This window comes from Equus przewalskii, chromosome 8, assembly GCF_037783145.1.
Source record: "Equus przewalskii isolate Varuska chromosome 8, EquPr2, whole genome shotgun sequence".
Classification (NCBI taxonomy): Eukaryota; Metazoa; Chordata; class Mammalia; order Perissodactyla; family Equidae; genus Equus; species Equus przewalskii.
In genome coordinates this window covers 53,468,910-53,494,486 of record NC_091838.1, presented here as the reverse complement: position 1 = coordinate 53,494,486, position 25,577 = coordinate 53,468,910, and the positions used below count along the sequence as shown (strand labels likewise).

Sequence of the window (25,577 nt, the reverse complement as noted above, 5' to 3'; positions counted from 1 at the left end):
TCCCCCCAGTTTAAAGCCATTTATTCTGGACATGATAAATTTCTTTAGTTAGCTTTATAGATGTGTTTTATAAACTATGAATCATCTCAAGTAAGTGATATGAGACTCAGAGATCTTGAAAGCTGGGATGGCATATAGACTATATTATTTTGAAGGCACTGACATTCATGATGAACAATTCAATCAAAGCAGTAACCTCTGTAGGACAAGTATAGTATATATTAACTGCACTTTCGTCTGGATATTTGGATGACTTGAAGAACTTTCAGTTCTTATACGTTATATTGAGTTAAAGACCATTGTGTTGCTAGATACTAGTTAAATACCGTTGTGTTGGTGGAACTAGAGTTTCCACCATATTCCAAACCAGGAAGGCACCTAAGAGGACTGCTAGTTCTCCTCTTACTTTACAGGTGAGGGAACAGACTCAGTGGAAATGAGTGACCTGTCCAAGGTCACACAGCTAGCTAGTGGCAGAATGGGGAATATAATCCAGGTTTCTACATTCTTAGTCCTGCTCTTTTCAGTGTTGCACATTATCTGCAACCTAGAAGGATTTCCCAAACTTCATGCTAGAAGTAGACCTTAGTGACAACAATTATAGTAAGGTTTTACATCATGAAGAAGATAAACCTGGCTGTTGGTTTCGATTCTGAAAGGAGTCACTCATGCTCTGTGACTTGTGTTTCTAAGTTTGCATTTATTTTCTTTGTCCTGTGTCATGGGGTAAACTGTAGAGCTATAAATAAACTTGACAGGACTTGACCCTGAACTGGTTGCATGATGAAATGTTCTGGAATTGAGAATTCTGTTGAAAAGTACCCGTTATCCTACTGCAGTTTCACAGTAACCATCACATACACATAACAGGTGTACTTTTCTTCAGCCATCCCTTGATTTAGGGTCCCACTATGCTTTATCTTTGTTGATAAAAATGAACCCTGTTTATAGTCATGTATTTCAAGATGATATGGTAAAAGCTTTGTCTAGGAATGAATAAATAAAACAAAGACAATTTTGCCTTGTTTTTTAGGCTGTTTTTATAATTATGTAAATAACACACATCAACTGTAGAAAAAGGAGAATGTACACAAAAGATAATTAAAAAACACAGTCCCAGAACATTGAGAGAGCTACATATGTCCGTCTATATTATATATAAATATATTTTTCACAAAAAGTTGTGTTACGCTATACATACTGTTTTGAAGCCTGCTTTCTTTAGTGATAGATATCTTTTCTAATCAAAAAATATCTCTCAAATATCATTCTTAATAACTGCAAGGTATTTCATTTTATAGGTGTAACCTAGGATGGTTTTAATCCATCTCTTGCTAGGTATGTTACCACATAAGTTTTATCTTTTAAAAAATTGTCAGCACGAATTTACACTCTTCAATTCTTCCTCAGTTGATATGCGTTATCTCTTGGTCTACATCTGACACTTTAGCTGTCAAGATACCATAAAAATCTGGGAGACCTGAGAGGGCTCGCTCTTAACTATGGAAATAAATGCTGTTCTTAAGTGTCACCTATACTCAGCTCTCTTCATCTCTCCTTGTCTCTGTCTCCCTTGCCCTCCCTCCTTCTCATATTCATTCTTTCTTTGCTTCTTTTTTTCTCTCTTCTTCTTTTCTAAAAAATATATCCTTTCTACCTTAGTTTCATATTATTTGGGGGTTTTTTGTCTTTCCATCATGATTCTTGATATGGCACCTGGTATCGTTTTTTACCATGGGATTCTCACCATGAAATGCTGGGATTTTTTTTAAGGGAAATTGCTTAAAAGTTTTCTCTATTCCATCAGTAAAGCTGAGTCAAGGCTTGAGCTCTCAAAAGGGCTGTAGGTCAAGTAGAAGGGGCTTCTGCACGTGCCACAACCTCTCAGAGGAAGCTGACTCCTGATCATAAGTACATACATGCTTTTGTTGATGAATTTTTTTCTCATTGAATTCTAATTTCTAAGGAAAATTCAGCTTTTCTTAAAAATATAAATCATCTCATTTATTGCTAGTCATAATTTTTTCAGGATTATAACAATTCTCTTCTACAGCAATATAGGTATTTCACAATCAATTCAGGGAGTTCAGTTTTAATTTGAAATTTATTTCTGTGCTCATACTGACAAAAACTTACATGCATTTTTCACTCCTACTCTACACCCCTTTCTTCTTTTGACCCTCAAGTTTGACATTACCTCACATGTGGTTCCTGGGGGTGTCTTTCTATCAATGTGCTCTATCTCCCTCCATTGCCGTATCTCTAGACTATAGAGTGTCTTCCGTTGAAGGGTCTAATGTGCGTAATAGAGTGGTGGTGGAACATCTATGCTTAACCCAGGCATATTCTTCCATGAACCACTTAGAAAAAAGTGTTTTTCTTTCTATAAACCAAAAGTATCCATTTGTGATACACAGCATACTTTCCCTATTCTGTTTATTGTTATTGTTTATTTTCATATGTGAAATGGAATCAGAGGAACTCTGCCAAGCACTTTCTAGAATAACAAAGAAATGTACTCCCCCCACTATTTAAGTAGATAAAAGGTCAAAGGCAAACATGAAGCTGTTTGTATATTTTAAAATAGTTTATTGATCATCCCTACCTATTCCTTAAATGAATCTTAATCCTCCAAATGCGACAAGAAGCTATTTCTACGTTGAAGCATCTCTGAAATGTAGAAGCAACATGCCTTTAGTCGGCCAGGTCTGGTTTGGATCAGCTAATACACTTTGCAAGGGGGATTATCTAAATTAAGCTTTGCTTCCTCCCCAAGGAATGTCAGGGGTTGTGTCTGGGTGTGTGACTTACCAACTTTGAGCAGGATGGGGCCTCGGCTGCCAAGTTGGTGAGTTGGACCTTAGGAGGGTCCATCACTTCTTTGGCAGAATAAGGAAGAATATTTTATGGACAGGATTATACTACTAATCATGCTGAGAGGTCCTGCTGGTTTACATCCTGACAAATTAAATGCATCACTTGTAGGGTTGAAAATGGATTTTTAACCTCATTAGATTCACTTCTTTATCCCCTAAATGGTCAAAGATACAAAGCAGGAATAGGATTAACAACATTTGCTCTACCACTTGTTTTCCTAACAGTCTAGTGGGGGCTGACTCCAAGAAGCTTCTGGTTTGTTTTCTTAGGGAATTTCTTTTTCTTTTATTGGATGCTATCCTAATCTCAAAACTTGGTTTTGTTTTTTGCCTCAAAGACACAGCACTTGCAAGCAAGGGATCAGTAACTGGCCCATATGATTGAAATTTCACAACCAAGAACCCAAGAAATGAGAAGCGTTAACATTTACTTTGCACATAGGGGTTTGCTGTGACCACAAAGTGGGAGAAGTAATTGTCAACTTTTATTAGATTTCTCCAGTATGTTTCCTACCACTTCCGCTCAAAACGATAGAAAACAGAGGTAGACAAGGAAAGATGTCAAAATGCAAATTCCTTCAGCTAAACCAAATATATAACTGGATCTTTTAGTCTAAAGCTTTGGTCAACTGACTCGGTGTCAAGGCACCTTCCCATCTCTAACTTAACCTCAACTTTTTCTAACGTGCGAGCACAGCCAGGTGAAAAAATATTCCAGAAGAAATTCTTTTGTCTCACCAGGGTATACAGGAAGGGAGATCGCCATTCCATGTACACAAAGATGGAGCCCTTAGGTTTTCTTGATGCTGGTATTGAATATGCAGAGCAAAGGTTAGGGAAATATTCAGTAAGACATTCAGAGTGAAGTGGAACTACACATATGATGGCCATTCCTACATAGTGTTAGCAAAACCGTCTGCTGCCTAGCTATCTAGTATCAGGTGGATATTTGTGTGAGGTGCTTTACATACACTGTTGCTAATCCTCCAAATAATTCTGCGAAGAACCTATTATTATTCCCATTTTGTATATAAAGAAGTTTACAGAGATCGAGTAGCTTGCCCTTGACTAAACAGCTAGTGTATGTCAAAATTAGGGTTTAAGTCCATGATGGTTCTGTGTCTTAATTATTATAAAAATATTTTTTCAACATGATGCAGCCTCCAGATTAATGGATGTGGTTGTCAAGTTATCCTCCTAACACAAACAAATTTGAAGAAAGGGTCAGGCTAGTTGTTTTTGGCCTATTCCTATATAGATCATTATTTCTTCCCCCAATACTGGAGTATGAAATATAAACCATTTTACCTTGGGAATTCTCTGAACTTCTTTGACAAGCCTCATCTATCTTCTAGCTGAAGTTTATGGGAAGCAATGAAGTTAATTAATTTTAAGTGATCGAAGTGTGTGCAATTTCAGTATACTAAATTGTACCTTACAAGTAAAGTATTTTAGTGGCACAATAAAATATTGATTTTTAATAACTTAATATGACTAAAAAAAGTTAAGTCACAGTCTAAATTAAAGCTATCCTCCATTTGATAAGTTCTACTAAAATAAAATCTTGCCAACTTCTAGCAATAAGTTAAGTTGAATTATGTTAGTTGTATATAGAAAGGATCAAGGAAAAGTATTTGAATTTATTCTACTCTATTCTATACCTTGTAAATTGAAGACCTACAGACACCGATTGAATAAAATGTTTTTTCCCCTCTCACGTTCTTTAAAAATGAATTTAATGGCATATAGCATTTTTTCATTTAAATTTTATTAACCATAGGATCTTAGAGTGGAAGAGAATTCTGAATCAAACGGGAAATACAAGTGTCACCTTCATTCTTTCCTTTCCCTGGTTCCTCGCAACTCACGGATCACTGTTGATGCAATCAGTTCCATCTCCTAAATGTTTTTACAGTCCCTCCTGTTTTTCTGTCTCCACTGACTATGTTTTAGACCAAACTTCCATTAATTCTGTGTCGGCCTTTGCAGTGACCTCTGTGCTTTAAGCCTCAGGCCTCTCAGACCTCTCATCCAGAGCTCTGCCAAAGTCTCTCTCAAATGCAAGTCAGGTTATTCTTTGCTTTTGTTTAGGTTCCCCCACACACTAATTCAGCCCAATTTTTTAATCTCTAGACAGCCATCTGCCCAACCTCCTAATGATTCTCTGTAACCAACTGAAGAAAGTTCAAGTTCTTTAGCATAGAGCACCATCCATGATCATTATAAGCCTAATTTTATACCTGTACTTCCTCAAGTCTTATATTTTAGAAAGTATGGTCTACTAGTGAAGAGCATGAGCCCCGAGGCCAGACAACCTGGGTTTCCACTTTTCCTTCATCCTGCTGTAACCAACTCTGCCACAAATTATTTGTGTGACTTTGGGCAAGTTACTTAAACTCTCTGTGCTTTGGTTTCCTAATTTGTAACACAGGAATGATGATAATAGCAGTGCATGGAGTTGATGTGGGATAATTGAGTTAATGCATATAAAGCACTGAGACCAGTGCCTGACACACACAGTAGGTATTTAATCATGTTACTTGTGAGTATCACACTGAAGACTTGATATTATTTCAGATGTGTTTCATGTTTGACTTATCAAGAATGCCCTGTAGTTCTTTATTCAATTTATAAAACTCCTGTCTACCCTTCAATACAATTACCCTGAGTAATACCCTACTCACTGCAAATGTTACCCCCTTCAAGACCTCTTCTCTGACTCTGCCAAATAGATTTGCTCACTACAACTTATGTGATAACACTGCACCTTGTTTTTTCACCCATTATTTCAATTATCCCATCACATTGTAATATATGCGTGTGTGCACTTGTGTGTGTGTGTGTGTGTATCTATCTCTCTACTATTAGGCTATGACCTTCTGGGACACAGAGATTGCGTTTTATTTATCTTTGTCTTTATGCTCCCAGGCACAATTCTCTACAGGTGGTCTATATAGCATTAAACGCTTTTTGAATGTTGAATAAAGGATGAACTGGCAAACATCCCAGTAGCTCTATCTCAACAAATGTCATTTATCTGTGAACACGCACACACACACAACTAAAAAATATTTTTAATAGAATAGAAAGCACAAATTACATAGTATTTACATTTAATATTATAAATATATTGTTCTTTTTATTTTATTGAGATCATAATGGTTTATAACTGTGTAATTTCAGGTGTACCTTTTTATTTATCAATTTCTATACAGACTACGTGGTACTAACCACCTCTAGTCTAATTTTTATCCGTCACCATATATATGTGCTCCTTTACCCCTTTTGCTTACCCACCAGCCCCATTCCCCTCTGGTAACCACTAATCTGTTCTCTTTGTCCATGTGTTTGTTTATCTTCCATATATGAGTGAAATCATGCAGTATTTGTCTTTCTCTGTCTGGCTTATTTTGTTTAACATCATACTCTCAAGGTCCATCAATGCTGTTGCAAATTGGACTGTTTTGTCTTTTGTATGGGTGAGTAGTATTCCATTGTATATGTACCAAATCTTCTTTATCCATTCATCCATAGAAGGGCACTTGGGTTGCTACCACATCTTGGCTATTGAGGATAATGATGCAATGAACATAGGGGTGCATAAGTCTCTTTGGATTGTTGATTTCAAGTTCTTTGGATAAATACCCAGTAGTGGAATATCTAAATTGTATGGTATTTCTATTTTTAATTTGTAGGGAAATCTCCATACTATTTTCCATAGTGGCTGCACCCGCTTGCATTCCCACCAGCAGTGTATGAGGGTTGCTTTTTCTCCACATCCTCTCTAACATTTGTGTTTTTTGTCTTGGTAATTATAGCCATTCTGACTAATACAGGGTAATATTTCATTGTAGTTTTGATTTGCATTTCGCTAATAATTAGCGGTGTTGAACATCTTTTCATGTATCTGTTGACCATCTGTATATCTTCTTTGGAAAAATGTCTGTTCATATCTTCTGCCTATTTTTTGATCATTGTTTACTTTTTGGGTGTTGAGTTGTGTAAGTTCTTTTCATATTTTGGAAATTAACCCCTTGTCAGATATGTGATTTCAAATATTTTCTTCCAGTTGGTGGATTATCTTTTGTTTTTGTTCGTGGTTTCCTTTGCCTTGCAGAACATTTTTAGCCTGATGTAGTCCCATTTGTTAATTTTTTCTTTTGTTTCTCTTCCCTGAGTAGACATGGTATTTGAAAAGACACTGCTAAGATCGATGTCAAAGAGTAAACTGCCTATAATTTCTTCTAGGAGTTTTATGGCTTCAGGTCTTACATTCAAGTCTTTAATCCATTTTGAACTGATTTTTATGTTTGGCAAAAGATAATGATCTACTTTCATTCTTTTGCCTGTGAATGTCCAGTTTTCCCAACACCATTGATTGAAGAGACTTTCCTCTCTCCATCGTATGCTCTTGGCTCCTTTGTCAAAGGTTAGCTGTCTATAGATGAGTGGTTTTATTTCGTGGCCTTCAATTCTGTTCCACTGATCTGTGTGTCTGTTTTTGTGCCAGTACCATGCTATTTTGATCACTATAGCTTTGTAATATATTTTGAAATCAGTCATTATAATGCTTCTGGCTTTGTTCTTTTACTCAGGATTGCTTTGGTTATTCAAGGTCTTTTGCTGTTCCATAGAAATTTTAGGATTCTTTGTTCTATTTCTGTGAAGAACATCATTAGGATTCTGATTGAGATTGCATTGAATCTGTAGAATCCTTTAGGTAATATGGACATTTTAACTATGTTTATTCTTCCAATCAATGCATGTGGAATATCTTTCCATTTCTTTATATCTTCTTCAATTTCTTTCAACAATGTCTTATAGTTTTCATTGTATAGATCTTTCACTACTTTGGTTAAAGTTATTCCTAGATATTTTATTCTTTTTGTTGCGATTGTAAATGGGATTGTATTCTTGACTTCTCTTTCTGCTAGTTCATTATTAGTATATAGAAATGCAACTAATTTTTGTAAGTTGATTTTGTACCTTGCAAATTTGCTGTAGTTTTTGACTATTTCTAATAATTTTCTGATGGATTCTTTAGGGTTTTCTATATATAAAATCATGTCATCTACAAACAGCAAGAGTTTCACTTCTTGCTTGTCAATTTGGATATGTTTTATTTCTTTTTCTTGCCTAATTTCTCTGGCCAAAATCTCTAGTACTATGTTAAATGAGATTAGCGAGAGTGGCATCCTTGTCTTTTTCCTGTTCTCAGAGGGATGGCTTTCAGCTTTTCCCCACTGAGTATGATATTGGCTGTGGGTTTGTCATATATGGCTTTTGTTATGTTGTTACTTTCCTTCTATACCCATTATATTGAGAGTTTTTGTTGTAAATGGATGTTGGATCTTGTCAAATGCTTTCTCTGCATCTATTGAGATGATCATGTGGGTTTTGTTCCTCATTTTGTTAATGTGGTGTATCACACTGATTGATTTGCAGATGTTGAACAATCTCTGTATCCCTGGCATAAATCCCACTTGATCATGGTGCATGATCCTTTTAATATATTGCAGTATTCAGTTTGCCAATATTGTGTTGAGGATTTTTGAATCTATGTTCTTCAGCAATATTTGGCCTGTAATTTTCTTCCTTTGTGTTGTCCTTGTCTGGCTTTGGGCTCAGGGTGGTGTTGGCCTTGTAGAATGTGTTAGGAAGTGTTTCATCTTCATCAATTTTTTGGAATAGTTCGAGAAGGATAGGTACTAAATCTTCTTTGAATGGAGAAGCCATCTGGTCCTGGACTTTTATTTTGGGGGAATTTTTTATTACTATTTAATTCTCTTTAGTTGTAACTGACCTATTCATATTCTCTATTTCTTCTTGATTCACCTTGGAGAGGTTGTATGAGTCTGATAATTTATCCATTTCTTCTAGGTTATTCACTTTGTGGGCATATAATTTTTCATAGTATTATCTTATAATCTTCTGTATTTCTGTGGTATCCATTGTAATTTTTACTCTTTCATTTCCAATTTTGTTTATTTGAGCCTTCTTTCTTTTTTCTTAGTGAGTCTGGCTAAGGGCTTGTCAATTTTATCTTCTCAAAGAACCAGCTCTTAGTTTCATTGATCTTTTCTACATTTTTTTTGCTTTCTGTTTCATTTATTTCTGCTCTGATTTTTATTATTTCTCTTCTTCTGCTGACTTTGGGCTTTGTTTGGTTTTCTTTTTCTATTAGGTATAGTTTAAAGTTACTTATTTGAGATCTTTCTTGTTTGTTGAGGTGGGTCTGCATTGTTATGAATTTCCCTCTTATAACTGCTTTTGCTGCATCCCATGAGTTGGTATGTTGTATATTCATTTTCATTTGTCTCCAGGTATTTTTGAATTTCTCCTTTGATTTCTTCATTGATTCAATGGTTGTTCAGTAGTGTGTCGTTTAGTCTCCACATATTTATGACTTTTCCAGCATTTTTCTTGCAGTTGATTTCTAGTTTCATAGCATTGTGGTCAGTAAAGATGCTTGATATGATTTCAATCTTCTTAAATTTATTGAGGCTTGCCTTGTTTCCCATATGGTCTGTCTTTGAGAATTTTCCATGTGCACTTGAGAAGAGTGTGTATTCTGTTGTTTTTGGATGGAATGCTGTGTAAATATCTATTACATCCATCTGATCAAGTGTTTTGTTTAAATTCACTATTTCCTTGTTGACTTTCTGATGATCTATCCATTGATGTAAGTGGGGTGTTGAAGTCCCTTACTATTACTGTGTTGCTGTTAATTTCTCCCTTTAGGTCTGTTAATAGTTGTTTTATATAGTTTGGTGCTCCTGTGTTGGGTGCATGTATGTTCATGTGTTCCTCTTGGAGGAAAGTCCCTTTCATCATTGTGTACTGGCCCTCTTTGTCTCTCATTGTCTTTTTTATCTTGACATCTACTTTGTCTCACAGAAGTATGTCAACATCTGCTTTTTTTTTGGTTTCCATTAGCTTGGAGTATCATCTTCCATCCCTTCATTCTGAGCCTGTGTTTGTGTTTAGAGCTGAGATGTGTTGCCTGGAGGCAGCATATTGTTGGGTCCTGTTTTACAATCCATCCAGCTACTCTGTGTCTTTTGATTGGAAAATTCAATCCACTTGCTTTTAGAGTGACTATTGATATATGAGGGCTTAATACTGCCATTTTATCTATTGTTTTCCAGCTGTTCTATATTTCCATTGTTTCTCTTCCTTTGTGTTCTTGACTGCCATTTCATTTTGTTGGTTTTCTCAGTTTTCTCTTTGTTAGTGAATTGTGGCTCTGCTCTGATTTTTTATTTAGTGGTTACCGTGAAGTTTGTATAAAAGATCTCATAGATGAGATAGTCCATTTTCTGATAGCCTCTTATCTCTATTAGCCTAAGGATGTTCCATTCCTTTCCTGTTCCCCTTATGAGTTATTGTTGTCACAAATTATTCTGTTTTGTGTTGTGAGCTTGTGACTAAGTTGAAGTGTTTATAGTTACTCTTGATGCTTTTCTTCCCTATGTCTTTTAAGTTATAATTAAGCATTTGCTTCCCTGTTCTGAAAGACAAATATAGGTTTCTGATTTTCTCTGTCTATTTATTTCCTTTCTCAAAGCTTTGTAGACCTTTGCCTTTTTGTTTCAGGTATGAGGGCATCCTTGATCATTTCTTGTAGAGGAAGTCTAGTGGTGATGAACTCTCTCAACATTTGTTTATCTGGGAAAGCTTTTATTCCTCCTTCATATCTGAAGGATAGTGTATTCTTGGCTGAAAGTTTTTGTCTTTCAGTATTTTGAATATCTCATTCCATTCTCCTTGCCTGTGAGAAATCCCCTGAAAGCCTGATAGGGGTTCCTTTTCAGGTTATTTTCTTCTGGCTTGCTGCCCTTAATGTTTATTCTTTGTCATTTACTTTTACCAGTTTTACTGCTATATGATTTGTAGAAGGTCTTTTAGCATTGATGTAATTAGGAGTTCTGTTGGGTGCATGTATTTGCAAGTCTGGTTCCCTCACCAGGTTTGGGAAGTTCTCAGCTATTATTTCCTTGAACAAGCTCTCTGCTCCTTTCTTCTCCTTCTGTAATACCTATAATCCTTATGTTGCTTTTCCTAGTTGAGTCGGATATTTCTTGAAGAATTCCTTCATTCTTTTAAACTCTTAGCTCTCTCTCCTCCTCTAGCTGAAGGATTTCTATCCTTTAAATCATCACTAATTCTTTCCTCCATAACATCAGCTCTATTTTTTAAGGATTCTAGATTGTTTTTTATCTTATTAATTATGCTCTTCATATCTTGGCTGCTGGGGAAGAATCACAGAATGCTCACCTATCTCCACTACTTCCCAAAGGCCCAGTCCATCCACCTTCAGTTGTATGGTTGTATGGATCTCTCAGATTTCCTCTTGTGCTGTGTGGGTATCTTCCATTGATCAATGAATGTCCACTTAGTTGTAGTTCAAAGGGGAAGAGATAAAGCAAACAGCTCACTTTGCTGTGTTGCTGATGTCACTCCTAATTATTCTCAGTATAAATAAAATACAGATGGTGTTTATTCTGCTATTCTGCACCCAAAAGCCCATTGCATGGCACCCAAGTTTATCAGTCCATGTTCTGAGGTCCATTAATTCAGCCCAATTTTTAATCTCTAAGATGGTATCTTCCCAGACCATTATAGACCCATGACTGCTTACCACACCTCTCTGATTAATAAAAAATGTAACATAAACTTGATCTGGGGCTGGCCCCATATCCAAGTGGTTGAGTTTGCATGCTCTGCTTTGGTGGCCCAGGGTTTCACCAGTTTGGATCCTGGGTGCCAACATGGCACTGCTCATTGGACCATGCTGAGGTGGCATCCCACATAGCATAACCAAAAGGACCTACAACTAGAATGTACAACTATGTACTGGGGTGCTTTGGGGAGGAGATGAAGAAGAAGAAGAAAAAGAAAAAGAAGATTGGCAACAGATGTTAGCTCAGGTGCCAATCTTTACCAAAAAAAAAACCCCACCTAAACATTAAGTTATATAGATGTTTATACAACTGAAAGTCAAAGTCTCCCTAATTCCTTGCTCCTCCACTACCATCAACCCCTGCAGAGAATCATCATTAGCAGATTAAGAGTTTGGTGCTTATTCTTCCAGACTTTTTCTATGAATATACTAAGATATACATGTGTATAGAGTGTGCATAGTTATGTGTGTGTTTACTCAGACACATACCCATATACAATCATACAAATGCAAAAGTAGACATGTATGTGATATATGTGTATATGTATAGATTGTACCCATTTTTTAAATGCTGCATTTTTTTACTTCATAATAATTTATCATGGATGTATTGTACATGTAATTACAGATATACTTCATTAATTTTTATAGATGCACTATAATTTACAATTTATTAGAATTGTTATGAGATTATTTAAAATTTTCATAGATATTGACAAATTATCTCTAAATTTTACATTCTCCCCTTGTGTGCATGAACTTTCTAATTTCCCCAAACTTTGCTAGCTATTGTCTTGTCTACCTGAGAGGTTAACTTGTGCATCTTTTCATGTTTATTGACCACTTGCATTTCTTCTTTGTGACTGGCTCATTCATGTATATTTCTCATTTTTCTATTAAATGTTTATCTTTGCTTTATTAACTCGCATAAGCTCTTTAATGGATGTTAAAACTTATTCATGTATGTTTCAAATATTTTCTCTAGTTTATCATTTTTTGTTCAGCCTATTTTTTATAGAGTTATTACATTTTTATGTCATTAAATGTATATACTTTTTTCTTCTTGATTTCTGGCTTTCACAGCATATTTTGCTCATTCTTATTTACCCTAAACTTTAAAAAATTTATTTGCCAATATTTACTTGTGGTAATTTATGCTTCTGCTCCCTATCTGAATTGCAAAAATATTTAACTTCATATTTTAAAGGAAAATTTATGTGCTGAAATTAGAAACTTAAAGTACAAATTTAACATGAACTTAGTACACTCTTGTTTGAATGGGGAAAAAATTGCTGTTTAAAACCCAAATTGCTACACATATTGACACATGCATATTAAAAATAATTAAAAAATGGAACCATCTGTAAGTAGGTTCAAATAGATAAAATTGAGGAGTTTTCTATATTTTCAACATCTTCTTCCTTGTCTAAGGGCTGTGTTTACACACATAGAGCTTAGGCAACTGTCACTGCCGTGAATTCATTGGCTGCTATGTTAAGAACTCTATTGTGGGAAACAGTTTGAAAGAGAAAGCTTTTTCTGTGAAAGTTTCAAAATGTGTTCAATGATTTGAAATATTTCCAATAAGATTTGATGGAGCAGGCAGACTGGAAATGAGGGGGAAAAGTCAACCAAAAAATTCAAATAGGGCTTTGTATACACTCAGTGAGAACCTCTTACTGAAGTTCAAGGCTTAGATTATTTTGTTTATTTTATTCTTCATTTAAGTGCACCTCTGCTTCAAACTAGAAGCTAAGTGCCAAAATTCGATGCATGTCTCTTCTCAGAGTGTTTCCAGAAAGATGGGAAACAGGAAGTAGTGAGAATTCTGTGAGAAACTCTGTCCTTGGATTTCTAGGTCTATTTGAATAGATTTAGGTGCATTGTTTCATAAATTGTTGTTCCATAAAACACTAACCCTAAAGGATGCATCATAATAAAAACTGTTTATTTAATTTAGGCTTCCCCAAAACTTGATAATAGAACTCTTAACAATGGAATGCCTAATAAAAATATACTGAATGCATTCTAGAAAACAGTGCACTGAATTTTGGAATCAACATCCAGGTTTTGGATTATGCATTTAAACCTAAGCTAACCTTATCACTGAAGGGAAAATATGGCTACTTTTCTCATCTGATTTTAGAACATTGGATCTGTAATGTTGTCCTTCAGATCAACCTTTATATATAGAGGTCTCTGTGCCTAGCTGAGATGGCCTCTCCCAACGCCCCTGGGATAGGGAAAATGTAAGACAAGCAACGAAAAGATTGAGGACAAAATGGATTATGATTAATAATATAATGAGTAAGAAAATTAAACTTGATGGCAGAAGGGTTAAGGCAGAGTGGAGTTAAGTAAATCTCAGTTCAGATTAAAAAAAAAACTGGCTTGGCAAAGAAATTTTGTTTTTATACATGGAAAAGATTGATAGTTTGGAATATTGTGAAAGACAAGCTCCCAAAATAACCAGATAGAGAGCAGCAAATATTAAGGAGATGTTAAGCTTATGCCTTGATTCCTGGTAAAGTATAAAGGGGTTGAAATAGGCAGAGATTGTATTACACTAAGGCAAAGAGATGAGACTCTAATGCTAGTTTTCACAGTGCTGGGATGTTAGATTTCTAATCTGACAAGTTAGAAGACATGGGTTTTTATCTTGATTCTGGCACAATATATGCACAATTTGGGGCACGATATTTAGATTCTTACCTATAAACTGAGGGTTGTAACATCTACTCAGTCTATATCACTATATTGCTTTAAGAATCAAAGGAGATAAGAGTTTTAAAATGCTACACAACCATAATGATATATTACAACATCGTGATTAATAAGTAGAGATAGTCTATGAATTTTTCTGGCAAGAAAGTTTTTGACTTAAACCAGTTTGGAAATAGTGAGGAGGACGGGCTGACTTCCCAAGTAGATGTCAACCAATGGATGAGAAGTAGCAAAGAAAAGAGAATAGTTTTTTTGAAGCCAAATATGAAGAGGAGATGCAAAGGAGGGATGAGCAGAGTCAAATGTAACGGTCAAAAAGAGATCAGTCTTGCCTGAAGAAGTCTAAAATGTGATCATTAATATAAAAGATAGCCCTAATAAATAAAGTTAATAGAGAATTACTGGAGTACAGAAGGTTTTTAAGGAACTCCAAATGAAGAAGTGAAATGAGAAAATGACTGGAAGAGAGAATTAACTGGTAAGACCTGCCATTTGGGGAACAGTGTGAGATGTTTCCAATTTGCCTGAAATCATTTTCATATTATTTTTTCATGCTTGTATTTCATTCTCAATCCTGTGAAATCTCTGTGATGCAGAACAGGCTTCTTACTTCTGTGAGCAGTCCTTTCTTTACTTTACATGAATATCTATTTTAAGGTGACAGGCTATGTTGATGTCTTTTGATACTTGGTAGTGATGGTGCATTAAAGGTTGTTTGGTGAGTTATGAAAATTAATGTTCTTTCCAACACGCCAAGTGTATATTCCTTTAACTCAGGAAATGCAGGACCTTTCTTCCACAAGCCAGTGTCCAGAATTATTTCCTTTGGCACCAGGACTTCTTTGATCAACTTTCCATTCTCAACTTTTTCCAAATTATCCTGAAAAATAAAACAAACAAACAAAACAAAACTCCTTTATCAACATCTCAGGTAGTAGCCATCTTTAAGTATCTGTCCTCTTGAACAAGGTATGCATCAAAAGTAGAAAAACATTGATGCAAAAAGCAAAAAAGAAGTATTATGTCTGAAACAGAAGTTTCTTATAGCTGCTATTTTTCTATTTGAAGTTTTCTCTTTAAAAATAAATTCTTAGGATAGGAATAGTGTCATTTTACATTTTACATAGTGCTGAGACCACTATTGGTACTTAGCAACTAATAAATACAAGTTATAAGTATAATATGATATTTTCCAAACCAGAGTGTTGCCTACCAATTAGGAAAACTGAAAAGCCACTGTTCATCTTATGTTAGGAACAAAATGATAATTCAGAATTTTTATCCTGTGTTATACGACTATATCATTCAAATTTTAATCTTTACATTATTGTCATTTTAACAGTTAATTCTAAGATTTCTTGATAGCAAAGTATAACTCTCGTAAATTTAAAAGACAATTTTCTTATAAGTTAACTGACTATATTATGGGTATCTTGCATCTGATCATTACTCTATGAGGAGAAACAAAAATAATTAAAAGTAAGCTGAGAATGCTCTAAGGCATTGATCATTGTTAATTCTCAGATCTAAAGGCCAAAAATCAATAGGCACAAAGAAGACCTCCTCTGACATCCATGGCAAGTACGCTAATCACTAAACCAGTGGGTGGGATGAACTTTTTAACCAATAGGGGAGATACTTTTGTTTTATTTTGTTTTGTTTGCTTTTAACTGTCAACTTCAACAACAAGTTATTGATACAGAAGAAAACACTAAAAGACAATGAATCGTACCCACTCCTTAGAGATAGTCTTTCATCTTACTCCTTCTTGCTTAAATTTTCCATTTGCAAAAACGTTTTAAAAACTGTAAATGACCATCACATTTTCCCCAAATCGCTGCACCCAAGACCTATCAAAATTGAATTTGCCTGTGGCCGGCCCTGTGGCATAGTGGTTAAGTTCGTATGCTCTGCTTCAGTGGCCCAGGGTTTGTGGGTTTGGATCCCAGGTGCGGACCTACACACTGCTCATCAAGCTGTGATGTGGTGGCATCCCACATACAAAATAGAGGAAGATTGGCACAGATGTTAGCTCAGGGCCACTCTTCCTCACCAAAACAATGAGTTTGCTTAATGACCAGTCAGGTCAGGTCTTATTTCACGGTTGGTGTCCCATAGAATGAAAGCAATTCAAACTAGACCTTTGGTGGTGAACATAATGTAGTCTATACAGAAGTCAAATACAATGGTGTATACCTGAAATTTCTGTTATAAACCAACATTACTGCAATTAAAAATATATGTATATATAAAACAGAAACATGGCTTTTCTTATCTTGCAGACATCACAGAGCTGCCCCTAATGGGTCTCAATGTGAAATTTTCACGTGTGAATCTTGTCATGCTACTAAAGGTGTTGTAAATCAGTAGAGTCTTATACATAGAAGCATCCTAGTATTTTCCAAGCTTGGTTCAACAGGCAACTTTCCTGCCATATTCTAAGCTGCATTTTCTTGGGAGACAGGTTTGTTGGCAAAGATCTGGAATGCCCATGGGCAGTTCTTTCTACGCTTTTTTTTTTCCTGAGGAAGATTCTCCCTGAGCTGACATTTGTTGCAATGTTCCTGTTTTTGTCTGCCAGCTGCCACCACAGCATGGCCACTGACAGTCAAGTGGTGTAAGTCTGTGCCCGGGAAGTGGACCCAGGCCACCACAGTGGAGTGCACTAAACTTAACCACTAGGTCATGAGGACTGGCCCTTTCAACATTTCTTAATCTATCTAAAGGACAATTGGATATTCCAGCTTGTTCCCCAGTACATGGAGTTGAAAAATTTGGCTCTTCAAACATACTCTATTTTATGATTTAAGTATTAAATTTAAAACATTCCCTAGTGTCCCCTTTTTCAAAACTTATAGGAATGATTCACTGTTATATCTCTCCAAGGTAAATTAAGTACTTAGTCTGGTATGTTACATTTGAATAACACCTTGTAAACTAAGGACTGTTTGAACCTTCTGAAAATGGAACTGGGAAAACTGGATAAGGCTTTTCTCTGAAGAATACTAGTATATTACACACTCTATAAAATGTAAATGCTTTTATTTCCAGTCAGTTGCTAGGATTCAAGAGTGCTTCTGCATTCTCTATCATTTTTAATGTGCAATGCGCAAGGGGAGTATCCTTTGAAGCATTCTGAGAGAAAGAAGGTTCTCAGTTGAGGATCGCATCACCCTGAGCAAAGCACCCCAAATCCTACTGTGAGACCATGCCACCAGCCTAATGTGATCTTCCTTTTCAGAATCAATTATTCAGTGATTTGGGAATTTGTGATGACTTTAGGCCTCATTTTGAAGCTTAGGTTGAGAGATAAAGTAAGCTCGTGGTTATGATATGTGACCAGGCACCAAAAATCCCAAGAAATCCAGTTCATTGTGACTTTAGATAGCTTAGTTTCTGGTCCTGTGTTTTCTGCATCAACATACTACTCCCTGACCCCACAGAACTATTACAAAATTTAATCACTGTTAATGTTCTGAGAATCCCAAATGAATGAAGCAAAGTAAATAAAAAATAGTTTCTGTATTTTGTTCATGCTCTTTTTTTTTTTTTATGAGGAAGATTGGCCCTGAGCTAACATCTATTGGCAATCTTCCTCTTTTTGCTTCAGGAAGATTGTTGCTGAGCTAACATCTGTGCTAGTCTTCCTCTCTTTTATGTGGGATGCTGCTGCAGTGTGGCTTGACAAGTGGTGCTAGGTCAGCACCTGGGATCTGAACCTGCAAACTCCAGGCCACCTAAGCAGAGCATGTGAATCTAACCACTGTGCCACTGGACCGGCCCCTGTTCATACGTTCTTTTTCTGAACTATTCTGTTTTTTATCGGCTCCATTTCCTTAATGAAACTTCTCCAGACTATACTTATTTGGGTCCAAATCAGCTACCCTGGATAGGAGATAAACCCTAGGAAATAAATTATATTTAGTAAATAAACACTACTCTCACAACAACTAGTCTAATAATTCATTTGACATGTTGTATATGTCACTCCGATTTAAAAAATATATTATATATTATATATATATATATATCCTGAGTCTCTCCCTTAAAAACAATTTCCATGGTGAAATATTTAAATAAAATTTCTACCTTTAAATAAACTCAGGAATTAGTTGTACAATTTTTTTGTATAGCATTTTTATCTTATCTTCATTTCCTTGTAGTATATTAGAACATAAAATCTTGGAAATGGAAGGAAAGCACAAGGAAGAGCTGGACACCTTAAAGGAAGAGAAAGAGAATCTTCAAAGCTTGGTTACTCGTCAAACATCTGTAATCCAGGAACTGGAGAAACAATTGAACAGGGCCACCACCAACAACAGTGTCCTTCAGAAGCAGCAATTGGAGCTGATGGACACAGTGCATAACCTCGTCAACCTTTGCACTAAAGAAGGTGGTAAGAATTTCTTCCTCATTTCAGTAAATATTTTGTTTAATATGGAGCAAGTAAATATTCCATATAAGTTTCTACATTGCATTGATTGCTATGTAAAAGCAGCAAAAGAACTTTATTCTTAGAAGCATTTCATAATGTTTTCACTGACAATTTTCTCACGTTTTTAACTTTTCACAGAGTGTCTTCATAAGCTTGAATTCACAATATCTTTCTAAAAGGGCTTTCTACTTTCTTCTTTCTTTCTTAGTCTTTTTAACCTTAGATAAAATCTATACTATCATCGATAACTATTTGGTGTGGTGGTGTTAGACACAATTATACAGGACAGTAATTAGCCAATGCTAAAGATTAGTTAAGAGTACCTGGGAAAGTTTCAGGAGAATTCCCATTTTAAAAATAATATTAATTGTTTCTTTTGCAGAAGGTGAGAGGGAAGAATTGCCTGCAGAGAAAAGGAGATATAGAAGTTCCCAATAACTATTATGAGGGAGATAGAATTTTTGTTATTAAAAGTCTTTATCAAGATCACTTATGCTTAGTTCTGTGCAGAGGAGACCTAACTAAGGAGTCTAGGCACATCTATTCTGTGGTGTCTTTTTGACAGTGGAAATACAAACTTTTAATATCACTAGAATATCTGGAACCATTTAACCATTGGAAATATTGCAGGCCTGTGTCTCTTTAGAAGACATCCATCCATCTGTCCATCCATCTACCCAAGAATTATTGAATGAGTGCCTCTGTGTGCACTTGTCCACTTGAAGCAGAACCTCTCCTGAGCCTCAGGAGAGCTCTTCAAAGCTTGTAGCTTAAGGTCATCTTCTGTAGTTCTGCTCACTGATCAGCCTTTCTCTGAGTGAAGATGGAATGGTAAATGGTGATGAGTGAAAGAGAACACCACTTACATCTGAAAGTTATGATTGTCATTAAGCTGTGACTTATGAGCATTCATGTAAAGGCTTTGTGTGCAAATGCAATATACAAAATGTGGAGATTCCTTTAATTTAATAGTGGGCTTGAGCTATATGAAAAATTAGCTCAATTCCATACTTTCATGTATAGATATGAGTATAGAGGATAACTCCATATTAAGTGATCTTGTTTTAAAGACATTTCACATTTCTCTATTACACTCCATTACCTTGAGTTATATCTTCTTTAGATAGTCTAAACAAGGCCTTAATATACTTTGTAAAGAATACTTTTTAAACAGTGAGTTCCCAGAGCTCCACTTGGGCGTGCTCAGAAATGTGATTGGGAAGGAAAAAACCTGCTAATCAGTCAGAGCCTGCCAAAACCTTGAGTTAGAGTCCACTGGAAGGAAAGCATGGTAAGATTTTGCCAGAGAATTTTAATAGAGCTCATGAGTATTTATAAATTAAGTATTAATATGAGACATATCTATTCTCATATTGAACTGAATACATTTGGGGAAAGATTGAAAACATGTTTTTCTTATCATCAGGAGACTTAAAGCACATGGAGTCGAGTAGTTCTTTTTTTTCATGATGTTAGAAATATCAGGCTCTGGTGATTCTCACAGAGCTCATATGTCTCCCTGCTTATCATAATTTCTCTTCTTTTCTGAGTATTTATCTAATAAATATGTCTGTAAACTTTTAGAGGTGAGGGGGTGACTTCAGAATTAAAATCACTGGCTAGGTTTGGCGTTTGGGTGCAACATAAGGCAACCAAACATTTGTTAAATTCAAGAAACATTTATTGAACAATTTCAATGGCATTCCTGATAGACGCTACCCTTAACATCCACTCAGGGTGTGAGAAAAGTACCTCTGTCTGTTCCATGATATAGCATATCCAAAAATAAAAAAAGTAATACTCGAGACAGAAATTGCCTAATACTTCAGGCCTCTAGATAAATATTTTCTTTTTAATGATACAATCCTAAAATAAATCCTGATTTAACTACAGCACTTGTGATCCTACCGTAAGCTGATTGCCCTATTTTCCAATGTTCTGTGGTCTCATAACCACAGATTTTATTTGCTTCTTGTTAATATTTTTTTCTTTAATCCCACAGTTTAGTACTCTAACTAAATATTTGGTCATTTAAGGACTCGTAAGAGACACAAAATGCCTCTCACTAAGGCATCGATTAAGATTTTAATTCTCTGCATATCTTCATTTTCACTGGTGCCATAGTATTTAGTTATGGTGACTTTAAAGTTTTAAATGGCAATACTGGATTAAATACCAGTTGCTAAAACGAACTTTTATTTCATTCTAATTCTAAAACACATAAGTAAAAACTTTTCCCTAATTTTATGACCAAAAATTCATTTATCAAATGGATTTATTACTTATCAAAAGCTTACATGTAAATATTCTACTTTGAAATTTAGATATATACAAAGTTGCCAAAATCAATACACCACAATAAATGCATCAATTTTCTAAAATGCATATTTCAAAAACTCAAAGAGTAGTCTTCTAAAAGATTTTGCAAAATCATCATGAACTGTGTTATAATCCAAAAAGCCAAAACTGTTAATAGACCTTAAGTTTCCTCTGGTTCCAACTTGACTCAGTCATTTATGGTGACAGCCTGAATATAATACTACAAGGCAAGAAAATAAATTTTTAGTGGGTTTTTTCTGTCATTGGCAACTAATTAAACCTTTAGGAAGCTGCTTCATCATTTATAAAGTCAAGATAATTGTGTCTACTTCACAGTGATAAGGAAAGAATTAAATTAGATACTGCCTATAAAAGCAAAGAGCACATGACGTAACTGACTCATTAAATTTTAGTTCCTTCTCCAAGTGACAAGATTTAACTACACACAAATTTATTAAGTGCTATCTATAAATAAAATTTCTTTCACAGAAAATGTCTGAATATAATGCTCCAGGGTGAGTGACTGTTGACAATCATCCAAGCAGCTTCTTTTAGCTTCAGTTTTCTTATCTCTAAGATGGGATCATAATACATACTTGATGGTTTTATAGCAAGAATTAAAAGAGGTTTATGTAAAACACATAGCATTGATGCCTATCCATAGTAAATGCTCAAAAGATTGTAGTTATTTTTATTTTTATGTTTTCTAAAGTGCTTATAACTCACTAAAGTTATATGGTAAAAGTAAGAAAAGGAAATTTATCCTTTTCCCAATCATGCATTTGGCCTAGGGACTATAAATCAATCTTTGCATATAGGGAATATTTTTATTTAGTTTCACAGAACTTTTCCTACTAATGTCATGAGATCCATTTAAGCTAAATACAATTAATAAATACATTTTCTGAAATAATTCACCAAACATTCTTCTTCTTTTTCTGAATAGGCAATAGTGATGTCTGAGGCAAATAGTCATTTCATACTAAATTGCATCCATATTGTAAGACTTCTGAGTAACACATTCATTTTTGTCTAACCTTTGTCTGCAAACATTTGGTTGCATTTATTTGTAGAATCATTGCCCACCAAAGAAATATTGCCCTCAATGTTTTCATAGTGTCAGAGCTTAGATGATTGCTTTAGGTTTTTGGTAATTCACAGTTATGGCAGGAATTAAATAGTTTACATTGATAATGGCATGGAAACAAGGCTTAGAATTCTTTTGGGGAAGATAATCAGGCACAGTGACTATCAAACTTTCACTAGTCATCTATGTTCAGAGGTAATTAAAACATCATCACGTGATCAGCATACACAAGGCAAACATCATATTATGTGATCAAGAATTTAATTACTAACAAAGCATAAAAAAAGGGAAGAAAGAAAAGTTTAAAAGAAAGTAGGATTTAGGCTCCATCATAAAATTACATGGGCTGATTGTCTTACTGTCCAGATCAGCTTGGAGCATACTCCTGCTAGACCAAGATGTGATTAATAAAATTTATCCATTCATTCAAAAAATAGTTATGCAACAACTGTTCTGTTTGAGATTCTTTTCTGGGGATGAGGATATTCACGCATTTTTTACTTAACAAATATTTGCTGAGTTCCTATAGCACACCAGATACTGTTCAGATCAGGGAAGAGGGGACAGATATAATTCAATCTGTGGCTTCAAGGTAACTAGAATTTGGTGGGGAAAGAGACAGATAAACAACGATATTTCATAATTGTTTGCTAGAGGTGAGGCCAGGGCACTAACAACACACAGGAGAAATATTAAAATCATGGCAGAGACAGAAGGATGAACACAGAATCCAGCGTCTGCAGAGTCTTTTTAAGGATTTTGTTGAACGCTTATTATGATTCAGGCATTGCTTAAGCTGTATATCACAACAACAGTAGTTAGTCTTCACAACAGTATGAGGGAACTACTATGGTTAGCCTCATCTTATAAATTCTACAGGGAACTTGAATAATTTGCTCAAGGTTACATAGCTGGAAAAGGTGGATCCAGGATTAAAACATAGGCAGGATGGCTCTAACGGGGAGATAATAATTGAGTCTTCAAAATAAAGAAAACAGATCTTACTCCAGAGAGCTCAAACAACATGTCTGTTTGCCAGGAGTCATGGGAACGGGGGTTGGGCGGGAGCGTACATCCAAATGAATAGCATAAATCTCAGAATCAAAGGCAGGAGAACAGGGAAAGATGAGGTTAGAGAGGTGAACTGAGGAGAGCAAAGAAGCTGCCTTTTTTACCTGAAAGCAATAAGGAGTCATTGTCAATATATCAGGACAAAGGTGACATTTGCATTTTAGAAAAGTTACCCCAGTCATGATATAGGAAGAATATATTGGAAAGTTGACAAGCTTGGAAACAGAGGGACCATATAGGTGTTCTTGCCATTATTAAAATATTAACAAATACTTAGAAGAGTACAAGCTAATATTCTGAGCTCTTTGCATATATCAACTCATTTAATTCTGATAACTCTATAAGCTAGGTGCTATTACTAACCTTATATGACAGATAAAGCAACTAAGCACAGAGAGGTAAATAATTTCCAAATTTCACAGTGCTATCAAGTGAGCAAGGTGAAATTTGAGCCCAGAGAGTCTGGTTCTGGAATCTGTACTTTATCCACTGTTCTAGGATGGTGAGGGAAAGTAGAGTTGACAATGATTTTCAACAGATTCTCAAAAGGATCTTCTAGGAGAGAAATAATGTTGGCAAGATCAAACGGGGTAAATGGAAACACAGGTGGAGGGGAAATCTGTGAACAAAGAAGAATTAGAATCAACAAGAAATAACAACTTACTAGAAGTAGAGTCAAATAGAGCTTCCAAATTTCTGGGGTTGAGTAGCTGAGAAGATGTTGATGATATTCCTTAAAATCGACAACATGTGAAGAGAAGCAGGTTAAACGGGGAAGGTGAGTTTAGTTTTGGGCGTATTGGCTGAGGTGACTGTAGGACAATTAGAATCTGGAAGGCAGAGGAATAGGAATCAGGAATTCACGAGTGAAATCTGGATAACCAGATTGTCCTCAGAGGAGACAAGTGGGAAAGCCGTGCAGCAAGTGAAATCCTTGAAAGTGCGTATAAAGCAATGACTCAACCATTGAGGGGATTATAGATGTGTTTGAGAATCTAATAAAAACTAGCCTAACTTTCTTTCCCCCTTAGTGCAAATACCCAGGCACAAGTTTATGTACAATTTCAGAGAATTTACATACTAAGATTATGAATTCATTTTATAGTAATAAGAATGTAAAATCAAAGACAGAAAACTGGGAGTTCTTTAAAGGATAGATAAAAAGCGACCAAAAAGAAAACAGAATTAGGGGAAAAACCAGTAGTGAGCAGTGTTATGGCAGGGAGAAAAGACTGTTATGAAAGATCTTAGATTAGTGGCAAATAAGCAGAAAGGTCAAATACAAAAAAAAAAAAAGACTGAAAAGTGAAATTTGAAACTGGGAAGTGACCTTCTGAAGGAAGAGTTTGGGTGAAGTATATGGCTCAGTTGCATAGGTCAAAGACTGAAATGAATAGGAGGAAGTAAAAGTGGAAAATGTTATCTACCCACATCCAAGAAACTTGAATATGAAAGGACCGGCAGCAGTTTTGGGTAGAAAGGCACACAGGGTAGAGAAGAATAAAAGTAACTTAAAAATAAATGGCAAGAGACCCAAGCATATTTATGTACTTAGTTCCCTAATATGAAGCTCAAATTTCAAATTATAAAGAGCTTCTCATGAAATTCATTTTAAAAACTCCTTTCACATCATCTGAAAGACACAATGACTGATACTACAAATTTTTAAGTGATCTAAATTATTTGGTTTAAAGTGTCTTTCCCAGAGGCTGATTGCAGTGGTATGGAACGTTTGATCATTACTTTCAGTCCTGTGGCCTTCAGAAAAGGGGAAATGAGGCATTTGCTTCCTTCCCAGTGCTGAGGAGACATTTGGCTCTGTTCTCAGAACAATTCTACCATCTGAAAGGAATTTACCTCCCGTGCAGTGTCTGTTGAGTTTGTGAAGTAAATCATTCAGTCAAGGGATGAGACACTTTGAACTCTCGCAAGTCCCTTGAGTTAAGAACCACTCTAAAAACATCACAAGCGATGGGAGGAAATTAAAACATTTTGAATGTCACTCATATAAACATTGATAAAAATAGAAAATATCATTTTCATTGACTGAGTAAAATATTTGGTTTTTCGTTGACTACTTGTAATGCACAATTTAACATTAGGTGGAAAAAGAAAGAAAAATACAGGAAGTCATCCGGTGAACGCTACAGAGAGCACTTGTTCCCATTTAATGAGGAAAATGCTTTATCTTGACAGAAAATTATATGTCAAACATTTACAATTTCCTTAAAATGAACCACACTTCTAGCACTTCCTTTCATAAAACCCAATGGCTTAAGGGGAAAGTAACTATTTATTTTTGGAAATGGTATATTTCTCCTTTTTGATGAAGCGTGTTATCTGCCTTTTGAAAAGTCATAATTTCTATTAAAAAAATTGTGT

At 35.4% G+C, this 25,577-nt stretch overlaps 1 protein-coding gene across 6 annotated transcripts in view; it reads left to right on the top strand.

Moving 5' to 3' along the window:
* The window catches only part of ANGPT1 (angiopoietin 1), a 241,338-nt gene that overhangs the window by 150,258 nt on the left and 65,503 nt on the right, over window positions 1–25,577 (top strand). For 3 of the 6 annotated variants that reach the window (XM_008523700.2, XM_070630826.1, XM_070630824.1), the window contains exon 4: window positions 18,447–18,676. In XM_008523700.2, coding sequence (XP_008521922.1) covers window positions 18,447–18,676 — 230 coding nt within the window. Of the gene's footprint in view, window positions 1–18,446; window positions 18,680–25,577 lie in introns of all 6 variants that reach the window. The other 3 variants (XM_070630821.1, XM_070630825.1, XM_070630822.1) reach the window with 1 other exon arrangement.